The sequence below is a fragment of the Ochotona curzoniae genome, unplaced genomic scaffold (genome assembly GCF_017591425.1).
Source record: "Ochotona curzoniae isolate NIBS_2020 unplaced genomic scaffold, NIBS_Ocur_1.0 patch110, whole genome shotgun sequence".
Classification (NCBI taxonomy): domain Eukaryota; kingdom Metazoa; phylum Chordata; class Mammalia; order Lagomorpha; family Ochotonidae; genus Ochotona; species Ochotona curzoniae.
The window spans coordinates 7,420-29,909 of record NW_024466652.1 but is presented as its reverse complement, the minus strand read 5'-3'; the positions used below and the strand labels follow the sequence as shown (position 1 = coordinate 29,909).

Genomic DNA, 22,490 nt, shown 5'->3' with positions numbered 1-22,490 from the left:
TTTGGCTATCATTTTCTTCCCTGTATCCTTCTATTAATTTTAGGTTCTGCTCCCACAGAAATACTCCTTGAAGGTGCCTAGAGACATAAATGTAAAGAAATATCCCCTGGAGGCTTCAGCGTAACCAGAAAATTATGCTTGAATCTGTATATGGAGGGAGGAGGTGGACAATAAGGTCATTTACATGGTAAAAGATTTGACTTAAGGTTTTTGAAAACTACTAGGAACGGGAAACCTTTGTTTTGCCAAAGGTCTTTTGTATATTTGTAACATCATTTGTGGGTTATCAACTTAAAAGTTAGCCTGCTATAGATTGACTGAACTTTGAGTCCCAAATGACTTAGCAGAGCCAACCCAAATGACTTTGTGGGCCTTAGATGGCTGGAGGGCCACATGTTCCCCACTCCTGGCACCGTAACCATGGTTCTGTCTCCCTCAGTACCATCACTGCCATCACATGGACTTGTATTCTTCCCTGCTCCACATTCTACATGATATATTCAGTCTGTGTTGACACTCAATTGTCTAACCACTGATCCTTGACATAAAAATCATTATGAAGAATCAACCTTAGTAATCTTGTATGCTGTTGAATATTCTCATGGTGACACCAAGATATAATTTTTTTTAAGATTTACTTGCAAGACAGAATGACAGAATCTTAAATTCTCTGATTCATTCCCCAAATGGCTAGAACACTTAGTGACATATATGTATATGAATATGTTTATATATACATATGTATATGAATATTGTTATAGTATTGCTAAAACAGAAAATTTCTTAAAGATTTACTTGTTTATTTGAAAGGCAGAATTAGAGAAAGAGAGAACTATTTAATTTGCTGATTCACTCTCCAAATGGCTGCAACAGGGGGAGCTGGGCCAGGCTGAGGCCAGGAGCCAGGAATTCCATGGGATAGCCCATGTGGGTGGCAAGAACTAAGTACTTGAGTGAGTCATTATCATTCCTCCCAGGCGCATGAGCAGAAGCTGGATTCGAGGCAAAGCCCAGGGGACTTGAACTGACCACTCTAATATGGATAACCCAAGTGTCAGCTCATAATGGGCTGCATTACAACACCCACTCCAAAACAGAATAATTACTGACATTTTAGTTGTTACAGTTTTCTTCTCTTTTCAGTTTCTTCTCCCTCTCTCTCTCTCTTCAGTTTCAATTAGTTGAAAAAACTGTGGTCAGTTTTAGGTCTCTATCCTCAAAACCGGGTTTAACTTTGAGAAGGCCTGGCAGAGAGGAATTTTTACAACACTAAAGCATGATTTCTCAAAAAGATTTGTCTCTAAAGCACAATCTATCCAGTTATCACTCTTTCTTCAAAAGGAAATAACTGTTGGCTGGGAGCAGACCATTGGTTTTAATTTTAATTTTCACGTGTTTGAAAGTAGAGAGATTTTCCATTTTCTGGTTCACTCCCCAAATGCCTGCAACAGCCAGTGCTATGAGCCCAGACTCTGTGTCTCTCATGTGGGTGGCAGTGTCCCAAGTGCTTGAACCATCATTTGTTGCCTCCCAGGTGCATTTGCAAGGAACCAGGACTCAAATCAAGGACTCTATATAGGATGCAGGATCCCAAATAGTAGCTTAACATGCTGTAACACAAGGCCCACATTACAAACAGGTCATGGACACAGAACAACAACATTCAGAAATTAGAAGTCTTTATTATAAACCTTTTCAGAATATAAACTGATATTATAGAAAGACTCTTTGAAACTTTTAATACTATAAGTAACCTAAACTATTATCATGTTTTATTTATTTTCCACTTTCCAACCTAGAAAATATGTTGCAAGGTAGATCCAACAATGTTAGAATAACCTAAATTGCTTCATAGAGAAAAACCAATGCACAGAAAGACACCCAACTCAAAACCCAAACTAATCCAATCAAGACATAGATTCTGCAAAGCCTATTAATCCTCTGACTTTGATTTCCCAAGGGAAAAGAATCCCGCCATCATAGCATCTAGATGAACGAAAGCAGAGCCACTCTCATAAGGGGAGGTTACATTATATGTTAAAAAAAAAAATGAAACAGTGCTTTTAGAAAATGAGGGAAAGTCTCTTTTGTGCTGGAGAGCATGCATACTAAATGCTTCCTGTTCACTTGGCCTTTGTTAGAAGTTAAAGTGCCCGTTCACATAAGAAGAGTGATTTGAACATGAACATCATAAAACCAAACTCCTCAACTATGTTTTCAGTTTAACCTCAGGAGAAAAGATTGGTTTTAATATCCAAGGATGGACTGGTCCCACAGCATCTCCTCCTCGGTCATTTCTTTGCCTTGTTCCTTTTTCTCTTTTCTACGCTTACGTTCCTCTTTCTTAGAGGCTACATCTCGGGGTTTTTTCTCCTTCCGATTCTTTAATTTTTCTGTACTGACCTGTGCAGTTTCTGATTCCACATCTGCCTTATTTTGGGAAAAGCTCTTCTGTTTGTCTACATTCATATCCTCCCAATTTCTTTTCCTCTTATGCTTGGGCCGTCCCTCCTCTGGTCTTCCTCCACCTTCCTCCTCTGGATACCTTGTTCTCATCAGATGGCTCTGTTTGTGACTGGCTTGATAGGCTCTGGGGCTGCCTTCCGAGGAGAGGTGCCTGTAGCCTCCAGATTCTACACTGCAGGGGCCGTAATTGTATCCTTGCTGACTAAGGTGCAGGGGTACTGGCTTTTGGGAGAAATAGTCCCTGGTGTACGGACGGTAGCTCAGAGAGTCTAGTCTCAGCCTGCTGCTGTGAGCTGGTAACCACTGGGGTAAGCGGTTCTCCATGCTTGGTGAGACACTGCATGATGCTGGGTACATCTGGATGGCTTCAGGTGGGAGTCTTTGATCAAACATCCTGTACCGGGGTCTGGAATCCATCTCTTCTTTGTACCTACAGGTCTCCAAATAGTCCTCTCTCATCTTTCTGAAACAAGTCTTCGGTTCTAAGCCTCTGGCTTTCTGTACTTTAATATAATCTTCAAGTTCATCTTGGAAAGAGTCATATGTCTTCTTTGAATGCTTCATTAGCCTGACAAAAAGGGATTTTCTGCAGAGAAGATGGAAGAAAATCCTTACTAGATTATTCCATTCTGAACACTTCCTTTGCTCTTGAAAAGAATTTCAAAAAATAGACGCCTCAACAAATTCAAACTTACTGAAATGTGTAAGTTGCCTATCAGGACATGATATCTTAAAAAGCAGCATCAGGATGGTCAAATATCTCCCAGGCGACTCACAACTTAATACTTCTCAGAAGAGGGCAGCAAGTAATTGACCAATCAGATGCTGGCAAAGCTAAAAAAATGTACAACTTGTAAGGGTGAAAACCACACACTGGTGGTGGGGGCTTGATGTGGATGTTCAGACAGTTTCTCAAGTTCTGATTAATCCGTTCCTGTATAATGTTTTCTAAGAAAAGTAACAGACCCACAGAAGTTATTTGATCTTTAAATCTTCAGTTTACATGAACAAAATAAAATAAATACACATACTCACCTGACTAGAGTGCACTCTAAGGCTTAAATAATACAAGGTTGTTTGTAAAATGGTCTGGGGGTGGTGGGGATTAGAAAATCAGCTATGAGATGAAAACTACTTTTTAGTATTGAGTGTGAGGAAGACACAGAGTTCTGTGCCTTCTGTGAAGGGCTTGTTAATTCCGATTGGTGAGAAAAGCATTCTAGAATGCCCAATGGTTTGTTCTTTCTTAAATCCTGGTTGGGGGGTGGGGTAAGGGAGAAAATGGAGGCTGATGCTTAGAGGCGTCATGCTGAGGCAGAGATGCTTAGGTAGATAAACCAGTCTTTGTTGAGGGGGAGAGGCAACAATTATTCCTGATTTCTGTTTTTTCCTCCCTTTCCTCAAGTCACACATAAGTACCAATATGGCAGAAGATGTATTTAGTGTGGGATAATGTGCTGGTTGTTTTGGGTGCCATAGCATCCTAAATTAGGAGATGTTATTCAGGTAGAACCAAATGTTTTTTTCCTTTACAGAAACATAAGTCTGATGTGACACTCCAGTCACTAACTCTCAGCTATTTTTTTTTTCTGGGAATTTGTAAAAACAAAGTGTTATGAAGTCTAACCTGTTGAATTAGAAAACTTAAATCCCCACTCTACTTAAATAAAATTTTGACTAGAATAAAAATGCAACACCTGACTAAATATATATAAAGTATTTTAACATATATTTCAGAAAAGGATATATACAAATGGTCAATAAGACGTATGAAAAGATGTTTAAAGTCATCAATCATCAAATATAAATTAAAACTTGATGAGACAGCTCATCATACCCAATAGATGACATGAGAAAGACTGACAATACAAGTGTTGGTGAGAAGGAGGAACACCTGGACCCTTCCTGTGTCACTACAGGAGTGCCCAATGGGACAGTCTCTAAGTCAGTCAAACACACACCACCAAAAGACCCAGTTATTCTCAGGTAAATGCCTAAAACAAAGAGTGGTATCTGTCTATCCAGATACTTACATATGGATGTTTATAGTGATTTTATTTGTGAGAGCCCCAGAAAGGGAAAAAAATTCAAATGGCAATCAACCAGTGAGTGAGTAAATTAAACAATGCTATAACTACACAGTGGGATAAAGGTAAATATAGCAATACAGCCAACAACATGGGTGAATCTCAAACACATTAAGTCAAAGAGGCCTACTGTATGATTCCATTCACAAAAACAAATCTAGAAAATGAAAATCTAAAATAACAATGGTTGGGTGGGATTTAGGTAGGAAGAGGCAGGAGTAAGGGAAAAGAAAGGGTCATTTTTTGGGGGGTGATGGTGTGTTCAATGTCTAGACTGCAGTGATCATTCTCCATATCCATATCTGTGACACTGTATATTTTTATTTATATAGTATGTCAACTATATACCTCAATAAAGCTGTTTTTTTATAAGGTCATTAATAAGATTAAAGATAGTTGTTGAAAACAGATAATGGGTATATGATATTCATTTGTTGCACTGTTTCTCCTTTTGAAGATGTTTGAAAATTTTTGAGAATAAGAATATTTTAGTACATATAAATTAGGATGGGTATGATCAAAAAGAGATGCTATTAAGTGTTAACAAGGACCTTGCTGATGGGAATGTAAAATAGTACAGAAATAATTTGACAGTTCCTGACAGTAACACCAGTAACACGTGCTTATTACATGACCCAGCGATTCCACCTCTCACATTATATATATATACACACACACACCCCACAGCCAAAAGAACTGAAAGCTTGTGTTCACAAAAAAACTTGTACAAAAATGTTCACGGCTGTACTATTTGGAAAAGCTAAAAAGCAGAAGCAACTCAAATGGTCATCAACTGTTAAATAGATAAGCAAAATGTGGTTATCGCATACAATGGAATATTATTCAACAGTAAAATGTAGCACTGATACACATACGACATGGAAGACATTACAGTGGAAGAAGCCAGTCCGTAAAGACCACAGAAAGCAAGAATGTGAACAAAGAAGTGAATGTAGCCTTACCCTTATCAGGCTGAGAACTTGATGGAGAAATCTGGTCATATTCATCCATTAATTGCTTCTGTTTTTCAGCATGAAATTTTCTGCAAACAGTGACGTTGAGCTAAAAATCATGATACAGAGACTATAAAATCTATTTCTGTCCAATATTTCACTCTTATTCATCTAAAACCAAACACAATCTTGTAATAAGGATTAAATGATTCAAAAGTTTAGTTATACATCATTGGCCTATGAGGCAAGTCATCTTAAAAATTCACAAAAATCCACCCTCATTTTCCTATTAGTTTATTTTCTTATAAATCTGAAAATAACTTCTTGAAAATGCTTTTTGTTTTTTGCCTTGGAAAAGCAAGTAATATTGTGTATACTAGAAAAAATTATCCCATATCTCATCATCTCTGAGGTTTAAATAGTGCTGATGAGTAATATTTGATGTGAATCCAGAGTTCGATAATATATTCTTACTTTCAAAGCAAAGTATCAGTTCTGGTAAAAATAATTTGCAATAATTTTTAGGTGCTTGTTTGTGAGACAAACTACCAGTTGCCTCCCAACATACTTTTCCTTCTTGCTTATTAACCTTAGGCAATGTACCTAGCCATCCTTAAGGCAAGATGTGGCTTAAATGAATGAAGTCTGATCAATAAGAGGTGAGCTGGAGTATTCTCTAGGACTCCAGGAGGATTTTCTCTTGCATTGTTGGAATGAAGATGCCATGCCTGGAGTTGTCATTATGGAACATAAGTAAGGAAGCCAGCATCACAGAAGGAGACAGAAGACACCCGGAGTCCTCTTGCCTAACATATTGGAGATCTCAAAGCATCCTAGCCCTGCTTCACTCTAAACTTCTTATGAGAGAATGAATTAAGCCCTATGGTTTGGGCCCTAACAGAAAATAACCTTTGAATAAACCTTAAAACTGATCATAACTGGGCCCAGCATGGTGGCCTAGCGACTAAAGTCCTTGCCTTGCATGTGCCAGGATCCCATATGGGCTCCTGTTCTAATCCCGGCAGTCCTGCTTCCCATCCAGCTCCTTGCTTGTGGCCTGGGAAAGCAGTCCAGGATGGCCCAAGGCCTTGGGACCCTGAACCCTGCATGGGAGACCTGTTAGAGGCTCCAGGTTTTGGATCAGTGCAGCTACAGCCACTGTGGCTGCTTGGGGAGTGAATCAACGGACAGAAGATCTTCCTCTCTGTCTCTCCTCCTCTCTGTATATATGACATTCCAATAAAAATAAAATAAATATTTTTTAAAAAGTAGCTAAAATGTGGAAGAGCTGGTGTAGTAGCATATCAGGACAATCATCTGCCTGTGGCACTGGCATATGGGCACCGGTTCAAGTCCTGGCTGCTCTACTTCCAATGCAGCTGCCTGCTGATGGCCTGGGAGGGAAGTGACAATAGCCCAATTCCTTGGGCCCCTGTACCCAGGTGGGAGACTGGAAGAAGATATTGGCTCCTGGATTTGGACTGGCCCAAGCTCTGGCTGATGTAGCTATTTGGTAAGGGAACCAGCAGCTGGAAGATTTCAGACATTCTCTTTCTAGAACTCTTTCAAGGAAAATAAATAAATAAACCTTAAAATAAAAAAACCTAAAAAGCTAAAATATGAATATAAGGAAAATGGGGAAACCAACACCTCTTGAGCATTATTAGACATGATTTTTATTTTTTTGTATCTGTTTACACTAGTATTCTCCTATATTTAGTATTATTTTACAATCATATAAGAACTATTTTAAGTCCAAGGATTCGAAAGCCCTCTGCTTCTACTTTTTTATGAACTTTAGGTCACAGGGTTCAGGGCAGTAAGAATAGACTAGATACACTCAACATTTGGTTTCACCTGATTCTTACAAGACAGAGGTGACTACTATCATTCAGCAGGCTAAACACACTCAGAGAAATAAGTAACTTGTCCAGTAATTATGGTGAAGCTGAGTGCTCAATTGATGGCTAGGATAGAACTATAACCAGTGTACACTGTTCTCAAGTATGAATTCAAACTTGCAATGTCTAGCAAGATTACTACTCGTAAGGAAAACCAGCTGGATGAGTTCTCTGAAACAGCACAGATGACCTTATGCTTTTTTTTGAAGATTTATTTTTATTTGAAAAGCAGAATTATATAGAGAGAAGAGAGCAAGGGATGGAGGAAAGAAGGAAAAGGAGAGAGAGAGAGAAAGGGAGAGCGAGCGAGCATGCAAGAGGCTAGTCTTTCACCAGCTAGTTTACTCCCCAAACGGCCGCAATGGCCAGAGCTGCACAAAAGGTGGTATGGGGCCAGGCTGAATCCAGGAACCCTGAATTCCATCTAGATCTTCCATGTAGGTGTCAGGGGCCCAAGTACTTGGGAATCATGCTTTCCTTGGTACTTTACTGGGAAGCTTGGTTGGAAATGGAACAGCTGGGGTGTAATGGATACCCATGGGATGCCGAAATCACAGGCAGTGGCTTAACCTGCTGCAGCATGATGCCAGCCCTGGCTTTATGCTTATTCGTAAATAAATATACCTAATACTTTTAGTGCCCCAGATATCAGGGATTCACGAGATTCAAAAGCTGAGTCATGTGTAAGAGCAAGAAAAGAGTGAGTAGGAAAGATTAGGGTAATGTGGTATACACAAATAGTAGTATACAAAAGACTATTCCTTCTGTATGGGACCATTATGTAGGAAAGATGGTAAAGACTGAGGTTATATGGCATGAAAATAAAGAACGCTGGAATCAGGTCTCATTCATTGCCCAGGACAAGTCAAGGAGAGTGGCAACGTTTGTGGATCTCTTTCTAGAGCTACAAGCTAATGAAGGAAGACCACCAGACATTTTATGTCTTGCTCTAGCCCCTATAATTTTGTGCCTCAACAGAAGGATTAGGGAGGGGTTGGTGCTATGACATAGGTTAAGCCTCCACTTGCAATGCCGGTCTCCAATATGAGACCTGGCTGCTCCACTTCCAATGTAGTTCTCTCCTAATGTTTTGAGAAAGTAGCAGAGGATGGCCCAAGTCCTTGGACCCTGCACCCATGTGGGAGACACAGAGGATGCTCCAAGCTTCTGGTTTCCAGCTGCCTCAGTCATGGACACTGCAGACATCTGGGAAGTGAACCAGCAGATGGAAGATCTCTGTCTCTCCTCTCTGTAACTCTGCCTTTCAGATAAATTTTAAAAGATATTAAAAAGAAAGGCTAAGAATTATGAATAAGACTGCTACAGACTGTGCTTATGATTTTCAACTCCTGTAAAACAAGCTTCTGGAGGGCTCTAATATCTCTCAATTTATGCTAATAGTTTCCTATGTAAGCTTTATAATGCTTCTTTTATGCTGACTACAAAAGTTAAGGACAGGGTAGCTTTCTGGATACAGCAGAAGACAGAATGATGCGAGGAAAAACTTGCATCAGAAACTCCTGGATTCAAACCTGAATTCCTGAAGATAAATCAGCATGTTTTCTCCTTTTCTGAGCTGTCTTCATTAATGAAAAAGACAATTCCATCTCCCTCGCAGGGCTCTCAGAAGGATTAAACAAAATCAAGAATATGAAGTTTGCCGGCTATATTTTAAAAGCATCTGTAGGACACATGCTCCTTATTTTTCACCTACCTTTTAAAGTGAAATACTTTATTATTCAAATTGCACTACTGCACAGATGCCTTTTAAAGAGAGAATCTGTAACAAGTTTACCCTTTATCCAATGTGGATCTGCAAATGAAACACAGGGTGGGGAGACATCATATTAGCCATTTAGGGTGATTGCAATCTTCAACAAGAAGTATCATTAAAAGTACCATCTAAAACCTGGATTTCCTAACTGCTTTCAAGGCTCACTAGTATGGCAACTTTAAAATTGTTAATACTTAACATGATAACATAACTGACTGGGTCCAGAAAATATCATTCTGAAGGAAATTTACTTGGTCTTCATGGAAATGAGCTGCGGTACCAATATTGAAAGGCTTGGCTCAGAAATCCAGTCTTGGGATGTTGGTTTGTATAAAGCAAGCAATCTCAAGAAATGCAATTCATTTTAAGATAGCTAGCTACTTATCCTAGTTACCATCAGTCTCTTGTGTCCACAGGTTCTACATTGCAAATCTATTTTTTAAAAACGACATATGTACTGAATATGTAGGCTCTCTGTCATCATTCTGTAGACATACAACTTCACAACTATAAGGTATGTGTGCAGGTTAAATGCAAATGTGATGTCGTTTTATATAAGGGACAGCTGAATTCCACTAATCCCATGTGAGAACCACATGATACAGCCACAAACCACATTTGCCTGTGATTGGCAACTTTCTCCCATAGTAAGAGATGACTACAGAAATTTATGTGTTTCAGACAGGCTCTCAAAGCCAGCTTTCTTTAAGTTTTTCTCATTATCATCATAATTTATTCCCAAACTATTAGATTTACACTGAAGTCTATACATAATTTATAGCTCCTTACTGGGTTGAATTTATTTTATAGCCAGCCAGTGTTGACTGAAGTAGGATATGGCCACAGTTTGAATGTGTCCTGCAGAAGGCATGTGTTAAGAACTTAATCCTCAACAAATGTTGTTGGGAGGTTGGGCCAAGTGTTTAGGTCACAAAAGCTCCATATGGATCAATGTCAGTTACGTAAGGTCTGGAGGCTGTGGGTTGCATCTCCTGAGTGTGCATGCACGCACTCTATCACCCTTTCATCTTCCTTGCTATGGGATGGCAGAGCAAGCTCTTCACAGATGTAAGCATCCTGATATTGGACTTCACAGCCTCCAGAACTGTGGGAAATAAATTTCTTTTCATAAACTACTCAGTCTGTGGAATTCTACAAAATGGATTAAGAAGCTAATCATGTGGTGTCAAATTAATTTTAGGTTGACCTTTAAATGAATGAATTGGCATCACATGTGATGATGAAATATCTGCATGCGAGGGAAAAGATGATCTAAGATTCTATCTTTCTATCATTGTATCGATCATAAAATCCAATTTTAACAAAACAACCCAACAAATACAACCTAAAGTTAAACATATTCATATGTATTTATATAAGGAAGGAATTAGTGCAGCTGGTCTATGATCCAGTCACTTTCTTTTACTGGGATCACGGGGAGAAAGATAAGTGGAAATCTAGACCTCTGCTTATATCTATATTTTCTATATTATCATAGTGAACACTCTGATGATATTTACATCAATAAAAGAGCTTTATCTCTAATATACCCTTAGCAAGATGTACCTGCTAAGGGTAAATAAATCCAAATAAATGTTGATAATAAGTATTCCAAAACCTGTGAGGCACAGCTCCTTGAACAATGTCTCATCTTCTAACTCCCTGGGTTATAATATGGATTTGGTTCACATTCCCTTCATTTTTCTATCCCCAAACAATGCTTGATTCAAGTGTGAAATGGAAACCTCACTTAGAAACATCTGTTTTTCTGGACCAGAGTGGGAAATCATGGTCTCAGGAGTCACTTTCCATGTACCAAACACCTCCCTGCCTCACCTGAATCCCTCCATTGCTTGTATCCTTGAAGTGATTAGCAGATGCAGGATAACAATACTGATTTATGAAATCAGTAAATCTGACAGACTGATCTGACAGACTGATCATTTTTGTTAGCTAAACATCAACAGTGAGACAAGTGGAAAGATATTTACTAAACCTAAATGGAACAAGGAACTGGGAAGTGAGAGGCAAGGGACAGAGAACACTTAATACTCCGCTCAATGTACACATCTGAATTCACTTTCACAAAAGTATATGACTTTGTAATTTAAAGCTCCATAAACTGTTATACTGCTCTTTATAATTTTAGCTCCAGGATATAGGTTAAATAGGTTTGCTTAAATGTATGATGAGCCTCAAGAGAGTACTTGCATGCCAAAAACATTCTGAAAAGAACTTGATAGGGGATTGACATTGTGGCATGGCTTGTAAAGCCACCATATATAATGCCAGAACCCACATGGGCTCCAATTCAAGTCTTAGCTGTTTCATTCCTGATCCAGCTTCCTGCTAATGTGCCTGGGAAAGGAGAAGATAGCTCAACTGCGTGGGCCCCTGCACCCATGGGGAAGACCCAGAGGAACCAGCTCCAGTCTGATCCAGCCTTACCATGGCGAATTCACCAGTGAGTGGAGGCTCTGTAACTCTGATTTTCAAATAAATAAATCTTTCTTTTTTAAATGATGCATAACTTTAGATATTAAATTTATTACATATGGCATCTCCAACATTTTGAGCTGTCTAAAATATGGCCTCAGCAAAGCAAGAAGAAACTTCCTTGATTCAGGATTTGTGGTGATAGTGTTTAACTTTTTAATTGTAAGTCCCTAATAAGAACAGATTAATACCGTTTTTTGGTGGCAATCAAAGCTTAAGTGGAAAGTTTACTAAAATAGAAAAATAATATCCCTCCCTGTTCAGCCCTTATTACCAGACTTACCATTTCTAAAAAGCAATCTTGTACACTGAGGTAAGAAACTTGGGGTTACCATGAATTACCTCACCCAGCAGGTGTTTTGTTCTTATCTCTAATAACTAGCACCACATTCTCAAGCTCCCTGTCAGTTTTCTAGTAAGTCTCAGCTACTCTGGTTTTTATTTCCAGGCATTTCTTCATTTTCCTAACCCGTAACAATGCTTTATTCAAGTTCTCCATGCCTTTAGACGCTATTAAACTTTACCATCACTACTTGCTGAATTTTGTCTTTAGCTATTATCAGGGTACTATGGGAAAAATTAGGGAAAGAAAAGATGAACATTTATTTAATCTTTGCCAAACAAAGGAATATTTTTTGCATTTTTTACCTCTGTAAAAATAAGTGGAATTTCTCATATTTTAAAATTATAATATTGGGACTTAAAGACATTACCTTCCCTGTGTGTTGATAAAGCTAGATCTATGGGTTGAGAATGATCCATGTACAAAATAGTTGGTAACACTGAGGAATTTACAGCTTTACGAGTGATATGAAGCAAGATGAAAATACGTTAAGTGCTACAAGACCCAAGAAGGTATAATATCTTCTTGCTGAGGGTATTGGGAGGGATGGGAAAGGATTTGTGGAGAAAAAAGGGATTCGGAGTGGCCCTTTTAGAGAGAAGTAAAATTTAAAGGAAAAAAAAAATGAGGAAATGGTGTTGTGGAGAGGGAAGGATGTTAGAAATGACATTTCTGCTTTAAACAAAAGTACATTAAAGTAGTAAAGTATCGTGTTAGAGGTGGAGGGGGCCAACTCACAGCAAGTCTTACTTGGGCATTCAGATTTAATTTTGCAGTTACAGACAAAAGGCTCAAAATGGGGAAACTGTTATGTAAAAAATTACCAGGCTGTATCAAGTGGCAGTAGAAAAAGAGACTAGCTCTGTGATGATTCGAGTAAAGCCACTGCCTGTGATGTGAGAATCCCATCTGGGCACTGTTTAAATTCTCCACTTCCAATGTGGCTCCTTATTAATGGTCTGGAAAGAGCAGAGCACTGGTGGCTCTACCATTTGGGTTCCTGCCGCCCACATGACAGGTGAACCTTTGGATGAAAGATCTAAGTTCCTCTTTCAAGAAAATAATCTTAAAAAAAATTGGGTGAGACTAATTTAAGACATTCAAAGGTAATATTGATGCAAAGTGGGATAAGAGCAGGTAGCAAGAAGAGAGGAGAAACACAGGTAATTCTACATCTGTGATCCTGAGTAAAGCTGCCTTTGTCGGTCCGTACCCAGTTATTGTTGCTGTTGTTATTTCTCAGAGGGAGGAAGAAGGGGAGAGAGCAGTATTCTGAGTTGGTACATTTTATTTTGGAATAAACTCAGATTGTAGCAAATTCATAACATCATGTTCTTTCCTCCCTCATTCCTCTATGAGTTCAAGTCGTGCAGGTGAAACTAGATGAAAAGTGCTATGTCCTAAAATTCTTTACAATTAAGATGGTTGAGTTCTTGAACTAATTGAACATGTGTCACTCAGTACACATGGTGGACAAAAACCCCAGGGAATTTAAAGAATTGGGTCCCACAACATTGAAGTTTATTTCAAATTTTCACATTTCCAAGTTACCTATTAGTACTAGTTCTATTAGACCTATACAGCATTGACCTTACTATGTAATACTTTAATACTTTTTCAGTACTTGTATGTATTAACTATTTTTTTTTTCTGCCACCATAAGAAGCCTATGGACTGAGTACTACTATATGGTCTGGGTCATCTAATCTATAGAAATAACTGAGGCATAGAAGGTTAAGGAACATGTCCAAAGTAGTACTAAGCGAGTCTCGCTCCAGAATTGGTTATTAACTAAGGATCTAAAAATTCTGAATCTACTTTCTTTAATCTGTTTCTCTTAAAAAGAAATATTTTTTAATCTCCACATTTCATGGTCTCTTTCCATTTGATACAGAGTAGGGAAAAATATTCTCATATATCAGAAGACTTAGATCTAGAATAAAGAACATTTGTGGCTCAATTTTAAAGCAAATTAAATTTAAAATGGGGAAAACTGAAGATTCTTTAGAAAAACATGAGGGGGTAAAATGTTCACAAATCTGCACATCTTTTAACTCCACTGTTTCCCAAATCTTTTTGAACCAGTTTTGTCATAGCTAAAAGTTGATGCCTTTTGTCTATCGATGGGAGATAGGTAAGAAAATGTGGTGTGACCGTCAGCCTTTTTATTTCTATAATGAAATATTTCATGCAGGCTACTTTGTAATGAAGAGGTTTATTTAGACTCACAGTTCTAGAGGCTCAAAGTTCAAGTCAAGCAGCATGACTCAGGCTCTGCCGAGAGCCCTCCCACTTGACCACATCAAATCATGACATATGTGCCTGAGGAAGGATTCAGTAAGGCCCCACCCTAACAACCTATAATCTAACCACTCTCTAAAACTCCATTTCTAAACACCTTAATTAGATTAAGTTTCCATTCTCTTAGTAGGTATGGCTTAAAAATTTGAGGTTAAAGACCTTTGTGAATTTTGGGGCAACAAACCATGTTCACATCACAGCTTGTAGTACAGTCATACCACAGAATTACTCAGCAATACAAAAGAACAAAACAGCACCGTAAGCTTTGATGAATACCGATATCATGCTGAGTGACAGAAACTAGTGAATATCTACTTTCTTTGGGTATTTTTAAAAGTCACAAGGAAAACAGAAAGAAAAGATTATTTTGGTGCAGAAAATCTTGAAATCCATGCAATTTTCTCCACAGTATGCATTTCCAGTAATTTTTTTTGAAGACCTCTTGGTCTTATAAACATGTTAGTTTCAGCACATCAGTGGTTGCCTGGCAACAGGCCAAGGGAAGGATGGCTCACAAAGAGCCTAAGGAAACTTTAGTATTAATGGAAGTATCTGACATTTTGCCTAGGTTGGGGGTTACAAGGTAATACTTGTATATCAATGAACTCTCCACTTAAAAGATGTGGTTTACTGTAAGTCTACCTCAGCAAAGTGTTTAAAGTAGAGCTTCAAAGCTTCAACACAAGAGGTAATTCTAGTTCCAACTTTAAAACTGCTCCCTGTGTTGGACTTGTTTCAGGAAGATCATTCATGCCCCTTATTAATAAAAGCTAGTAAGCAGAACTACCTCCTGTCATATCACTTACCTCACTGCTCCTTGGAGCCAAACAGACATAGGGATGCCAGGGACTTGGGACTCAGTCCCGTAGCTTAGCTGTGTCACCCTTGTTAACCCCTCTAGGCCTGATTCCTCATCTCTAGGGACATTAACATACCCCTTGGATTGTTGTGTTCCTTAGAGAAATTAATGAATGCATGTGACAGACACACTTAGAAGACTTTCTAATTATTCCTCTACTTTGCATCTTTGGTAAAATGTTTCCAGTAGCCTTTCCCTAGTTTTTTTTTCTTAAGGTTTTCTCCATACATGTTAGTATCATCTGTGAATCCTGATAGTATCCTTTCTTTCCACCCTGTAAACCTTCCCCATCACCCCCTTATCAGAAGGCACTGGCAAGGATCTGGATAATAGCCATGAGACTGGATTTCTTTTGGACTCTGTGAACACTAATCTACATTTAGGGAAGACCAAGCAGAGCCCAGTTTCACCCTGCCCCTGCCGGGTTAGCAGACAGAGAACTGATTCTGTTCTCTGCTGAAGCATGGTCTTAACTCCTTCTCCCTGAACGTCACACCCCATTTACAGGGATAATTGTGCTGGATGTGAAGGCCCATACCTGTCAGCATTATGTATACTCTTAGCTTTCATGAGTTACTAAACTTCTCCTTGTAGGAAATGAGACTGGCATCTAACTTGGCATCTGACATGTTCTAGTTATTTTAGATTAATCACATAAAAAAAACTGGACTATTTCTAACAACAGCGTAATCAATAATTGGGAGTACTAGTTACAAGTTTACACTTGATCTTGACCAGAAGGCTGAGAAGCCACACTAGTTAAAACTTTAATATCAAATTCATGTTTTTGTTTTTAAATGTCCGTAACTATATGTGCTCTTCAGCTACCTGGCTCAGGGATTGTGCCTGGGTAGTTTGAACAGGATTCATGGAGACCTCCTATATTAGAAAGCCATTAATGCAAGCCACTCCCTCTAGTTAGCGAATGTAAATAGGTCAGCAGGGGGAGTATCCATACACCCCAAGATCCATGTGATTAACTACAGAACCAATCCTTAACGGTCTTCAAATGCCTACTTGGTATTTTTACATATTGACACCTAGTAAAGGCAGATCTGAAATTAATAAAAACCATTCGTCTCTCTTCCTCCCCATTCTTGCTGGCTGCCAACATATGCTCTGATGTGCCCACAGCAAACACATCATAAGTAGAGCTTCTATTTACATGAAACAGCAAACCAGTTATCTCAGAAGTCTAGTTCTTTTTAAAAACTTGAATCCACATTTACTATGTGTCCTTCTCCCCATTTAATTTACCCTATATGTTACTGAAATCTTTATAGTGTTAACTTAATTGGGTCATTTGACTTGAATCTCTGCTTTCATATCATGGAAAACAGGGAAAATATTTTTAAGCAGTTGCTATATAAATGGGTTAAAGATTGAGCTGACTCAACTTTTTTCCTTCCAGAGATAGAAAATGTTTATTTTTCTATGATCATTCTGACATGATTACTTGAAGCAATTGTTTACCGTAGGAACTGTTAAAACTGTTCCTTTACTGAATTAATTACTGTGCCCTGGAAAAGTCCTATGACACCATGATCATAAACTAAGTATGTGTATTTCTTTTCACATCAGCCTGGTCACACATTACTGTGGCATTTTTGATTGAGTTCCTCAGTTTCATTTCTATAACCTTATACCTTCTATATGTTCCCTGCTTACCATTTTTTTAGTCTTTCCTGATCCTAACATTTTCTCATCATCAAGCTCCTAAGGTGTTCCTCATACAGGTGCTATCGCCACAAGTGAGAAGGGATTAATAGACACACTTCAAATTTATCTTAATGGTCCCAACAGCATTTTCAAGGCGATACTTGAATTGTACTGGAGGTATGACATTTTTGAAAGAATTCCCTCCAAAATAACTTAGGGAAAAAAAAAAAAAAGATACTGGTTAAGTGGCAAGCAACATTTTTTTCCCCCTGCTTTGCTTATCCATGATCATAAATGGCAATCATTTAAAGCTTCCTGTAACCAAGAGTCCCGAAAGTGTTTGGAAAAGTGTAACATCAAATATTTACCATTTAGTAAGTGGAGTTAATCAACTATTTGTGAAATGTATTTACCTGAAATAAAGTAGGAGGTAATTTTTAAGGCTAAAAAAAATAATTTTCAAATCCTAATGACTAGCTGCAAACCTACCTGGAAAAAAAATGATTTCTGTACTCTGTGAATGCTGTCTGATTACACTTCAATGTTTTGTATGTTCCATGTATATAGCCCTGCCAGGGAATATCAAAACTGTCAATCAGTTTACAATTTTAAAGCAGTAATGGACCTCATGGTTTGGTTAGAAGAACATTTTTCAACCTTGCTACTACTAACATTTTGGGTAGGATAATTCTCCATGTGTGTATGTTTGAGGGGCTGTTGTATGAATTTTGTTAGTGGCACCTCTTGTAAATACAACTAAACAGATGGGGGTAGCACCTGTGCTAAGTTCTTTTCTGTTCAGTGGCTACAACGAAAAATATTTCCAGACGGCTGCCAAAAATCCTTTAGGGAACAAAATCGTCCTTTGTTGAGAACCCCTGGCCTACTCCAATTCCGACGACATAAGTCAAAAGCCCAGAAACTTTGGGGCTTATAGGATCATTTAGCTGGTCAAAATACTAGTACTATAGTCTATTATTATATTCTCACTTTCTATTCTGAAATGATATACAGAAAAGTTAATGCTAGGATTTCTTTTAGTCTTTTGTTCATAATGAAACTCATTAAAAAAAAAATTAGGATCTAACAAGAAGTTGTTTTTTCCTTAGGCAATTAAGTTTCCATGAGAGCCAAACAGAACGTGTAGTCTTGACACCTATAAAATGCTCATTCTTACTTGTTGGTGGCAAGGTTTGATAGAAATCAACTTTATTCCACCTTATAACAGTACTAACCTAGATTTACTGACTGTAAGACCTCAAATATAGTCTTCTGAGGCTGTCTTAATGATTTATTTGCAATCAGTTTCTAATTTCCATTTTTAGTGAATGCTTTCAAAAATGTTTTAAGAAATGTGTTTCACCCATGTGCCATTTCTCCAAAGTGCAACGTGTAAAACATGATGAAACAGGCCACAGAGCATCATGAGAAAGGATCCAAAGGCAATTATTTTTATGGGGCTATATTTACAGGTGTTCCTCCTGGGGAAAAGCAATCTGAAGTATTTTGCAATGTTCTGGCTTCCACTTTCACTCTGGAGCAAAAACAGCATAAAGCAACACAGCAAATACTAAACACTATTAAGCTGAACTGGGTGTCATGGAGATATGCAGGGCAATCGAAGCACTGCTGTCTAAAACAATTTCCCAAGTGCTTTAAAGCTTCAGCTTAACAGTTTGCAACAGGTTTTTCATTTGCAGGAACTCAAAAGTGTTGAGATGGTCAAGAAATAAAACTTTGTCCTCTCTGTAAATCTGCCTTTCCAAAAAAAAAAAAAATTTATATGTGTGTGTTTGGAAAATATATTGAGAAGTGTTAAAATTTCTCCAAACCCTTGAGCAGGGATTCGGGACCAAAATTTATCATAACCTCCTTTTGCATTCCTGTTTGGAAAAAAAAAAAATACGGTCTGCTGACAGCCCCGGCTTCCCTTTAGAAAGGGTACACAGCTGTGGCACCCTTCTCTGTCCCTCTGCCGTGTGTGTGTGTGTGTGTGTGTGTGTGTGTGTGTGTGTCCATCCCAAGGAGCGCACCAGCCTTCCTCTGCAGTGTCATCAGGAAGGGCAGACCCAGAGGAGCCCAGTCAGCAGGCACAGCTGGCCTACTTGCGCTTCTAATGACAAATCCTTTGTCATTTCCACCTCCCTCCCTCCACCTCCTAATCCTCTTTTTTCCCACAGTGCAGCCAAATCGCAGGGGAGCCCAGCTCTACCCCCCAAGTCCCCCCAAGAATAAAATGTTTGCAGCGCTCTAACTCATGTTTACCTTTACACTGGCAGACACGTCTTCAAGCCCGGGCCACTATCAAGATGGGCTTTGAACTCCTAGAAACTTGGTTTTTTTTGGGGGGTGGGGGTGGGGATGGGGGGGCTGTTCTCACAGAAAAGAGCCAGACCTTTCAAGACCTCCTCTCTTCCTCCCACCTCTTCCCACCAGGGTCCCTGCAACTTTGAAGACGCCACTTGGCTGCCACCACTCCTAAGAATCCTAGGTTGACGTCTCGGCTTTCCAGGATGCTACGTTTTCCAAACGCAGCTTTACTCCTGTCCACACCTCACTTTTTTTTTTTTCCTCTGTTCCCGCGATCTTGGAATTTGATCGTTCTCGTCATCCCGCCCTTCCCCGTTCCCTGCACTCCAGCTCCACAGACGCCTGCCGGGTCTCCTCTTCCCACTCTGACCTCGGCTTCCTCGGCTCGCCCTGGCGTCCCCCGGCCCCTCCACACTCCGGCTGGGGGCCCGGGGAACCTGACGCCCTCTCCGGGGCGGCGGGTACTGAGGGGCGCCCAGGGACTCCGGACGCGCCCAGGGCGGCCATTTCGCACACTCGGGGCGCCGCGCCCAGCGTGCGGATCGCGCAGGCCCTTCTCCTGGGCCGCGGGAGTGGAGGGGCTCAAGGCCGGGCTGCCCCCGCCGCCGGGGCGGGAACTCACCTTCTCTGAGGAAGGGGCGGGCGTCTATAACTACTGTCCCCCTCCCCGCCAACGCCGCCGGGCGGATAGGCCGCGGTGGAGGTGGCGGAGAGGCAGGAACAACCGCTGCCGCCGCCGCCGCCTCCGCCGCCGAATAGGCGGGGTGGGAGGAGGAGGAGGAGGAGGAGGAGGCGGAGACCCGACTTCCTGAGGGGAAGTCGCCGCCACCCCTGGCGCATGACTGGACGGCGCCGACGCCATGACGGCGAGGAGCGCTGGTGCGCTTGCGCAGAGATCACCCCTCCCACGAAAGCGCCGTCAGTCCCTCCGCCCTGTTTGCCCTGCCCTCGGCGTCCGCCATTTCCGGGCACTGCTCTAATTGAGCTGGTCGTTCTCAGCCGATCCTGCCGTCCTGAGGTGAAGGCGATACGCAGAGGAGCTACTTACGCGCTTTGGGAAAGCGGGTCTGAAACTAGCCAGGGCGAAAACCTGGAAATCTACGGATTCCACACCCAGAGTTTGTCAGACGTCCATGATCTCTTTCGTCTACTTCCTCGTAGTCTTTAATTGTAAAAGTAGATCAGGCCGGTGTAGGCCTGGTCCTTGGTCCTGAGATAAGGTCACAGCTGATAGGCAAATGACCTTTCACCCTCTTCCCTCTTTCAGATTATGCAAATACGAGCAGGTGTCACAAAGTTCTTGGGGGGGAAAAATTAAAAGATAAGACACATTTCGATAGTTTTAAAAACTGCCTTGAATACATATTATGATAATATCCAACATAGATAGCCATTAAAATGGTAGTAATAACCCACTTGAAAAGGTGCTTTAACAGCAGTAAGTCAAGGACGACTTCAAACATTTCAAACTGTGTTGTGTTTGTGTAGCTTTTAAATGTATGTGAAATCCTAGGGCATTAAAGAGAAACAAAGCAGCGGTGCTCCTCAGCTGCCCCATAACTCTGCCAGTTTTAGTTGTGCGTGTGGTGCTGTGGCTTCCCTTTCAGATCTCAGCCCTGTTGCTGTGTCTTTGGGTCTGAAATGGTTGTTTTCAGCTCTGACTCTTCACTGGGTTCCTCTACCTCCTTTTCTATTGAAGGCATTTGAAGGACAGAGTTGCAGAGAGAAGGTTCTTCCATTCAGTGGGTTATTTTCTGGAAGGCAGCCCAAAGAGGGCTAAGTCAGGCAAAAGCCATAAGCTAGGAGCCAGGAGCTCTTCCAGTACGTGCCGGAGCCCAAGCACTCTTCTGCCTTCCCAGGCGCCTTAGCAGGGAGGTGAATCAGAAGTGGAACAGCCAGGACTCATGCTGGTTCCCATATGAGATGCTGGCTGTGTGGGTGGCTTTCCGAGCTATGCCATAACATATGCCTGTTCCATCTCATTTTCTGAAGGCTACTCTGGTACCTCAGGCTGCCTTGGATATGGTTTGTTCTATGCCTACTCGCTCTCTAGCCATCTTTGCTTTCTCTTCTGTAATCCATGTAAGTGATCAGTATCTTGAAGACAAGGCGTAAATGTTATTCCTCTTTGCATCTGGAATACAGAGCACATCTGCTAATAAATGCAGGTGGACTGCATACATTTAGAAATTTGTGGGGGAGAGGTGCAGAATGTGTGGCTAAGGATTTTTGGAACCAGAGGGAGAAAGATAAAGGTGAGTACATTATTTGGTAAAAATGCCAGGACAGGGGGAATGTGAAGGATTGTCAGTGATGTGATTATGTAGAATGTGGTGCTCAATCCTGGGATATGGCTGGTGGAAGTACACAGTACCTTTTCTTTGTGTCTCTTAGGGAACTTATGAATCAGCCGGTGAGTGCCCATGAGCCCCCCTCATCTGTTCAGTATTGCCAAGTATTAAGCTATTTCTAGCTCACGCAGGGGCTGGTAAACAAGTAAATATCCAGCTGTGTGTATCATGTGAGCTCTGTTGTCGATGTTCAGGTCAACTGCTGGAGTGTGAAAGTAGTCATATGCAAATGAGTGTGGCTGTTTGCTAACCAAATTTTGTGTATGGTCACTGAAATTTGAGTTTCATGTCACGTTCACATGTCACAAAATAGTGCTTTGGTTTCCCCACACTCCAACCGTTCGGGAGTGGGGTGGGGGTAGGAACAATTGTTACTACCCATGCCTATTAGAGTTTTATCAATCCCTGTTCCAAATGAAGTTTAGCACCAGGCAGGAAGGAAGTTGGATCGGGTGATTGAGGGCCTATGTTTGGATTAAAGTCTTGCAGCTCCCTTGCTTCGCCACTAGATGGTGTTCCCTGCAGGTACATGGCTCAGCCATCAGCTATTTCAGTATGTCTTGGGGGTTCCCCAGGGTACTGAAAACTAGTGACTGTGGTATTCATAAAGGCACACAAACTATTCCAAGATTTTAAAACTTTATTATAAACCATATGGGTTTACCTTATGTTTCTGTCTTCACACTTAATTTGTGTGTTTTCTCTGATTTCTGGCATATCCAGCCAATGCCTCTGAGGTGATCAGCTCAAATGCTCAAGACAATAATGTGAATGCAGGCTAGGATTAAAGATTAGGGGGCTGCAATGTTACATCAGATGACAGAGTATACTCAAGATGCAAGTTAAAAAGTAGGCCCCTCCTTAAAGTAAGAGGATACTTGAAGCCCATGTCTAGTCTTGAGACATTACCCTGGTAGTTCTCTCAAAACAGCGTCTACTGCTAGTCTTATGTGATTAAGGTTCTGGCATAATATTTGCTTAGCATATCCT

General features: G+C 40.4%; 1 protein-coding gene across 3 annotated transcripts; it reads right to left on the bottom strand.

Annotated features, from left to right (window-relative positions):
* Nucleotides 1-1,662: 1,662 nt before the first annotated feature.
* Nucleotides 1,663-19,932, bottom strand: LOC121166299 (lysine-rich coiled-coil protein 1-like). Of its 3 annotated transcripts, none has more exons than XM_040995435.1 (4): nucleotides 19,772-19,932; nucleotides 9,122-9,220; nucleotides 5,516-5,615; nucleotides 1,663-3,052 (listed from the first exon to the last, which is right to left on the bottom strand). In XM_040995435.1, the coding sequence occupies exon 4, from the start codon at nucleotides 3,028-3,030 to the stop codon at nucleotides 2,248-2,250; it is 783 nt and encodes a 260-aa protein (XP_040851369.1). In that variant the 5' UTR covers nucleotides 3,031-3,052; nucleotides 5,516-5,615; nucleotides 9,122-9,220; nucleotides 19,772-19,932; the 3' UTR covers nucleotides 1,663-2,247. The 3 variants fall into 3 exon arrangements, with proteins under 3 accessions (XP_040851369.1, XP_040851371.1, XP_040851370.1); XM_040995437.1 differs by having other exon boundaries at nucleotides 5,516-5,595; XM_040995436.1 differs by lacking the exon at nucleotides 19,772-19,932 and adding an exon at nucleotides 19,105-19,122.
* Between the last annotated feature and the right edge of the window lie 2,558 nt (nucleotides 19,933-22,490).